Source organism: Oncorhynchus clarkii, chromosome 8 (genome assembly GCF_045791955.1).
Source record: "Oncorhynchus clarkii lewisi isolate Uvic-CL-2024 chromosome 8, UVic_Ocla_1.0, whole genome shotgun sequence".
Lineage (NCBI taxonomy): Eukaryota > Metazoa > Chordata > Actinopteri > Salmoniformes > Salmonidae > Oncorhynchus > Oncorhynchus clarkii.
In genome coordinates, this window is record NC_092154.1 from 31,251,787 (window position 1) to 31,259,286 (window position 7,500).

General features: G+C 44.0%; 1 protein-coding gene across 16 annotated transcripts in view; it reads right to left on the reverse strand.

Moving 5' to 3' along the window:
* LOC139415270 (gephyrin b) overlaps positions 1–7,500 on the reverse strand; it is a 121,782-nt gene that overhangs the window by 10,337 nt on the left and 103,945 nt on the right. For all 16 annotated transcript variants that reach the window (XM_071163262.1, XM_071163256.1, XM_071163254.1 and 13 more), the window contains 2 exons: positions 5,899–5,941; positions 4,338–4,475 (listed from right to left, as the gene is read on the reverse strand). In XM_071163262.1, coding sequence (XP_071019363.1) covers positions 4,338–4,475; positions 5,899–5,941 — 181 coding nt within the window. The remainder of the gene's footprint in view (positions 1–4,337; positions 4,476–5,898; positions 5,942–7,500) is intronic.

Consider the following 7,500-nt stretch of genomic DNA (forward strand, 5'->3'; position numbering starts at 1 on the left):
AGGGCATCTGTTTCAGATGAAGACACGGAGAGGCATATGTGCCAGAGGTGTGTGTGTTAGAGAGAGAGTGTGACACCTCTCATCAGGATCTCTGTGGGTGACTCACCACCTGACCAGAAAAACACACACACACGCACACAAACACCTGAACAAACACACACTCACACACACACATGCACATATACACCCAAACCTAAAAAACACACACATCCAAACAAACATACACGGACACACACAAACACAGACTCTCGTGTGTGTGTCTTCCTTTGATTATTAAGTGGCTGTTAATGTGAAATCTGAGCTATGATATCAATGACTTACACGAGACGGAGAGCTAAGGATTGGGACACACACATACGCACAAGCATGCACATATGCACGCACACACATAAGAGTAGGTTCAATTAATGTTCCAAATCTTTCAAATACTTCAAGCATTTGATTGAGCCTGCAGTGCCAGATGTTGGGACGTGAGTGGATTTGCACTTTTGGGACTATTCAATGAATTGATAGTCTTGTGCCAGGCAAGCTTAGACAAGCTAAGACAAGCTCCATCAAGCACACACACGGACCATGCCCCCTACTCCCCCACCACACACCTATCTCTCTCCCTCCCCTCCGACCCACACACCCCTCTCCCCTCTCCTCCCCTGACGCACACCCCTCTCCACCCCCCCCCCCCCCCCACCACACACTCCTCCCCCCACCAGCACGGGAGCTGTTCCATCCTGAAACACCCCACCCCAAAACAACATGAAACATCACTTTACTGGGAGAAAAGAGAGAGGACACACCACCATAGCTGTTCTATTAGTCATGATGAGCACAGAACTGAATCAGAAGTGTGTGAGTGTGTAAGTGTGTGTCCTGTGTCCTGCCCCCATGTCAGGTCTGTGTCACCACCACACTGATGTCACACAGCCAGGGGGGTGACCACGGCCCTAAGGCACTCTGACAAAGGCCCTGAGGGCAGTGCCCTAGGAAGAGCTAGGGGGACAGACATGCTCCAGGACCAGTGTGTTTATACTCCTCTGAATGTGTCTGTACACTGTAATATGACATTCAGAGTATGTGTGTAACATCTAAGCCTGCAGACAAGAGCCAGAGTCAGCTTAAACCCTGTCATGTGTAGTTCATATTGTCAGTGAGGTGGTTGAGCCTGACAAGGTGCTACAAGTCTGTTCTGTACCACCGACATTCTATTGTAATATGAATAATGTTATTTAGCAGATGCTTTAATCCAAATTACAATTTTACATATGGTTGGTCCCGGGAATAAAACCCACCATCCTAGGACCACACTGTTGAGCTACTGATCATGTAGTGCTAAGTTAGGTAATGGTCACTTACTTTATGTCTATGAGTCTCTGGGTCTCCTGGTTTCGACTCCTTCGACTAGGGTGGTAGTTGCGAATCTACCTCTGTTTATTATGGATGATCAAATCCGGAAAGAGCTGAGTTGGTTTGGTAAATTTGCTATCAGTTTTCATGTACTGTTGGCAGGATTTCAGGCAGATGCCATTAAGCATGTTGTTTCGTTCAGGAGGCAATACTTGTTTCTGAACAACAATGAGTAACAGTTAAATGTGTATTTTAAAGTGAGGCTCCGGGAGAGGCTCTACGCAAGGTTTGCCTTCACAGATAGTATACGGTGCTTTGAGTGTGGGGATTTGGGACATAAGAGCTTTGCATGCTCACATAAAGCCCATAGACAAGGTGAGGATACAAGCGCCAGTGGCGGAAATCGAGGTTGACTTGCAAGGGGCCATGAGACATAGGTAGCAGAGCCTGGGTGTAGTTATGCTATAGATGGTGGTGTAGATGAGGCTGGGTCTAGTCATGCTATGGATGGTGGTGTAGATGAGGCTGGGTCTAGTCATGCTATTGATGGTGGTGTGGATGAGGCTGGGTCTAGTCATGCTATGGATGGTGTTGTGGATGAGGCTGGGTCTAGTTATGCTATAGATGGTGGTGTAGATGAGGCTGGGTCTAGTTATGCTATAGATGGTGGTGTGGATGAGGCTGGGTCTAGTTATGCTATAGATGGTGGTGTGGATGAGGCTGGGTCTAGTCATTCTATGGATGGTGGTGTGGATGAGGCTGGGTCTAGTTATGCTATAGATGGTGGTGTGGATGAGGCTGGGTCTAGTCATGCTATGGATGGTGGTGTAGTGGTGGTGTGGATGAGGCTGGGTCTAGTCATTCTATGGATGGTGGTGTGGATGAGGCTGGGTCTAGTCATGCTATGGATGGTGGTGTAGATGAGGCTGGGTCTAGTCATGCTATGGCTAGACAGGTTATGCTATTGGATGAGGAGAGTATAGTGGGGAAGGGCAAGTGACTACGGGCGGTTGAGGAGGGTGTCAAGCTGTTTGTAAAATCGTACAACATGCTATGAAAAATGAGGGGCATGGTGTCCTCTCTCCCAGGAAACGGTTTAGGTTGAGGAAGTGGGTCAGAACCGTGCGTAAGGGTCGACCTTCAGACACTATTTAGATGTATAGTTTATTTCTGGCACTGGGGCTTTTTGAGCTTTGCTATTGGTCTCTTTCTTTACTGGCTTTTCTCCCACTTCTTATGGAGACTCTTCGGGTAGGCTCACTCAATATAAATTGCCCCAGAGATGTGGGAAAGAGGAGTCTGTTGGGTGAATATGTAAATCAAAAAAAAGTACAGGTGTTGTTTAGTGATGTGGTGAATGAAGTCGATTGGGGGCTCTGGTGGAAAAGGGCAAGTGTGCTGAGCAATGGAACAAATGTTAGTGCAGGGATGGCAGAAAAATGTGCTCCTCTGTGCAGGGGTAGACTGCTTGTAGTAAAATCAGAAATTAACAACAGGGGTTTTGTCCTTATAAATGTGCATGTGCCTAAAACAGGGAGAGAGAGGGGGCTTCTGTTTGGGTGTCTTAGACAGGAACTCTGTAGCTGTACGACTGGAGCTGTACGATGGATTTTATGAAAGATAGAAATGGGGAGGAGACTCTATCAGGCTCGGTGGGAGGTAAGGGACATCATTAAGCAGTTTGATCTAGTGGATGTTTGGAGAACTAGACATCCCAACACAAGACAGTATACATTGGTAAACGTCTTTAGGACTAGGGTGAGTGCAGCCCGACTAGATCCGTTTTACATGTCCACGAATCAGAGCAATAGGCTGTTGGGTTCTACCATTCTCCCGGTGGATTTTTCGGGTCACCACATAACCATGGCTCAGTTGTCTATTTTACCAGGGCTTCGGCAGGCATCATATTGGAAGTTTAATGTAAAGCTCGTACAAGATGTCACTTTTTGCTGAGGTTTTAAGCAAAGAGTGGAGTATGTGTCTCTGAGTCAATGGTAGGATGTGGGAAAAGTCAAAATTCGGATTTTCTGTCAACAGTAAACAGCTCTCTCATTCTCAGAGGCTAGGAGAGTATTGGGGGAACTCGAGCATAGTATCAATGAAGTGTAGGTAGAGCTGGTGGGGCAAGGCAATGTAGACCTCCAGGCTAATTCAGCTGAATTATGTAGGGACCTGGGCAGTTTTTTCCAGGTTAAAGCAAAGGGAGCACTTGTAAGAGCTAGGTTTTACATGCTTAAGGAGATGGATGCTCCCAGCTCCTTCTTCTTTGGTTTGCAAAGACAGAGTGGTGAAGCCAAGGGTTTGCATTGTCTACGGCTGTCTGATGGGCAGGTGACCTCTGTGGTGGGGGAGATGCAGGATTTTTTTCTGGTTCGGCCATCACTGGCTGAATGCGACAGTGTTGTACATGTCCATCCACGAAGGAGGACAGGGCCTGGGGGAACTGGAGAGCAGGGTGGCTGCATTCTGACTAAAGGCGGTGCAGAGATTTCCGTACCCATACTGATGTCGGCTGGAGGGAACCAGCATGCGCACTGCTGAGGAGAGCTGGCATATTACGGTTGGACCAGCAGCTGTTCCGCATGAGGCTGGAGAGGCTGAGTACAGCAGGTCTCTCTGAGTTTTACTCTGCGGTGTTGAGGGCCTGGCAGCTGCTAAGACCTACACGAGAATATAGAACCTCTTCATCTATAGTTGATGTGTTCGTAAGGTGATATATACAGTATGATGTAGTCAGTGGATGACTCACTCTACTGCCTGACCTTTGTAATAGATGATTGATAGATGTACTCATCTTGCTGACCATACACAATGCAGACTAGTTGATGTGTGTGCTGATTTGTGCATGTATGTGTGTATGTGTGTGTGTGTGACATGTGTGTTGTGTAGTTGACGTGTGTATGTGTGTGTGTCCTCACCTCCATACTTTCATGTGTGTGTACAGTATTTGTGTATTCACTTTTATAGCTTATGTGTGTGTGCATTCCCCTCCTCACCTCTGTAGTTGATGATCTCAGTACCCAGGATGGCGGTCATCTCTAGCACAGTGATGAAGGCCTTGTCCATTGAGGTGAGGGGGAACGGGGACATGCGGTGTCTCCGGGCCACCTTGGTGATGTCCACTGCACTGTGACCTGACGGGAGATAGAGAGAGAGAGAGAGAGAGAGAGAGAGAGAGAGAGAGAGAGAGAGAGAGAGAGAGAGAGAGAGAGAGAGAGAGACAGAGACAGAGAGAGACAGAGACAGAGACAGAGACAGAGACAGAGACAGAGACAGAGAGAGGACACAGGGACAGGGTCTTACACAGAATCATACACCTACTGTACCAGTCAAAAATTTGGACACACCTACTCATTATAAGTGTTGTCTATATTCTGACTATTTTCTACATCGTAGAATAATAGTGAAGACATCAAAACTATGAAATAACACATATGGAATCATGTAGTAACCAAAAAAAGTGTTAAACAAATCAAAATATATTTTATATTTGAGATTCTTCAAAGAAGCCACCCTTTGCCTTGATAACAGCTTTGCACACTCTTGGCATTCTCTCAACCAGCTTCACCTGGAATGCTTTTCTAACAGCCTTGAAGGTGTTTCCACATATGCTGAGCACTTGTTTGCTGCTTTTCCTTCACTCGGTTCAACTCATCCCAAATCATCTCAATTGGGTTGAGGTTGGGTGATTCTGGAGGCCAGGTCATCTGAGGCACTCCATCACTCTCCTTCTTGATCAAATTGCCCTTACACAGCCTAAATTATAGTCCCACTATGAGCAAACCAGATGGGATGGCGTATTGCTGCAGAATGCTGTGGTAGCCATGCTGGTTAAGTGTGCCTTGAAGTCTAAATAAATCACCAACAGTGTCACCATCAAAGCATCCCCTCACCATCACACCTCCTCCATGCTTCACGGTGGGAACCACAAATTCGGAGATCATCCGTTCACCTACTCTGCGTCTCACAAATACACGGAACCAAAAATCTTAAATACACGGAATCAAAAATCTTACATTTGGACGCAAAAGGACAGATTTCCAGCAGTCTAATGTCCATTGCTCGTGTTTCTTGTTTAACACTTTTTTTGGTTATTACATGATTCCATTTGTGTTATTTCATTTACACACACACACACACACACACACACACACACACACACACACACACACACACACACACACACACACACACACACACACACACACACACACACACACACACACACACACACACGATTTCAGCTATCGACAGCAACCATGTTGTTTCTAATAACAGCAGTGGAATCATTCCAAAGGCAAGCGGAAGAACAAGGCCAGAACAAAGCTACAGTGCACGGATTTCTCTTGACCAAATTCCCGGTCCTATAAACTGACGATTCCACAGCCTATTTCAGATTGTGAACATGGGCCTCAGTTAGCCCCTGGCACAACATCACTTGTGTGCGCGGACGGATGCACGAATGCTCATGTATGAACACACACGCACAACAAACAATTGTCCTGCCACAGGGGAAGCTCTAACTCGCTTCTTAAGGGCGTGTGGCAGAGTGCTTACTTGATCTTAGGATGTTTTCTTTGCTGCTGTATCGTGACTGCACCTGGCGAAGGAGAGAGAGAAAGAGAGAGAGAGAGAGAGAGAGAGAGAACGAGAGAGAGAGACAGAGAGAGAGAGAGAGAGAGAAAGAGACACAATGAGATTTTTATAGAGCAGGTTGCCTTTTCGACACCTTTGAAAGATGAGATGTTTACTCAGCAGTCAAAAAGTGACAGAGAAAGAGGTTTGTGACACTACACCTATCTTGCTCTTTGTCCTTCCATACAGACGTCTTCCGCTTCCTGACCTCGTATCGTTATCCTCTTTTATATGGTGCATACAATCTCACAGACATAGCAGCACTGTAAGTCACACCGGTAATACTAATTCAAGTGCCTCTTGTCTTGCTTGATACAGTGATAGCGGCTGGAATAATTTCACTGAGTTAAAACAGATTAGCTCAATTCAAAGATATAGCTGGATGAGTTTGACTGAGCTAAATTAGATTAGTTAAATTCACAGATATACATGGATTAGTTTGACTGAGCTAAAATAGATGAGTTAAATTCATAGATATACATGGATTAGTTTGACTGAGCTAAAATAGATGAGTTAAATTCACAGATATAGCTGGATTAGTTTGACTGAGCTAAAATAGATGAGTTAAATTCACAGATATAGCTGGATTAGTTTGACTGAGCTAAAATAGATGAGTTAAATTCACAGATATACATGGATTAGTTTGACTGAGCTAAAATAGATCAGTTAAATTCACAGATATACCTGGATTAGTTTGACTGAGCTAAGAAAGATGAGTTAAATTCACAGATATACCTGGATTAGTTTGACTGAGCTAAAATAGATTAGTTAAATTCACAGATATACCTGGATTAGTTTGACTGAGCTAAGAAAGATGAGTTAAATTCACAGATATAGCTGGATTAGTTTGACTGAGCTAAAATAGATGAGTTAAATTCACAGATATACATGGATTAGTTTGACTGAGCTAAAATAGATGAGTTAAATTCACAGATATACTTGGATTAGTTTGACTGAGCTAAGAAAGATGAGTTAAATTCACAGATATACCTGGATTAGTTTGACTGAGCTAAAATAGATTAGTTAAATTCACAGATATACCTGGATTAGTTTGAGTGAGCTAAAATAGATCAGTTAAATTCACAGATATACCTGGATTAGTTTGACTGAGCTAAGAAAGATGAGTTAAATTCACAGATATACCTGGATTAGTTTGACTGAGCTAAGAAAGATGAGTTAAATTCACAGATATACCTGGATTAGTTTGACTGAGCTAAGAAAGATTAGTTAAATTCACAGATATACCTGGATTAGTTTGACTGAGCTAAGAAAGATGAGTTAAATTCACAGATATACCTGGATTAGTTTGACTGAGCTAAAATAGATGAGTTAAATTCACAGATATACCTGGATTAGTTTGAGTGAGCTAAAATAGATCAGTTAAATTCACAGATATACCTGGATTAGTTTGACTGAGCTAAGAAAGATGAGTTAAATTCACAGATATACCTGGATTAGTTTGACTGAGCTAAAATAGATTAGTTAAATTCACAGATATACCTGGATTAGTTTGACTGAGCTAAA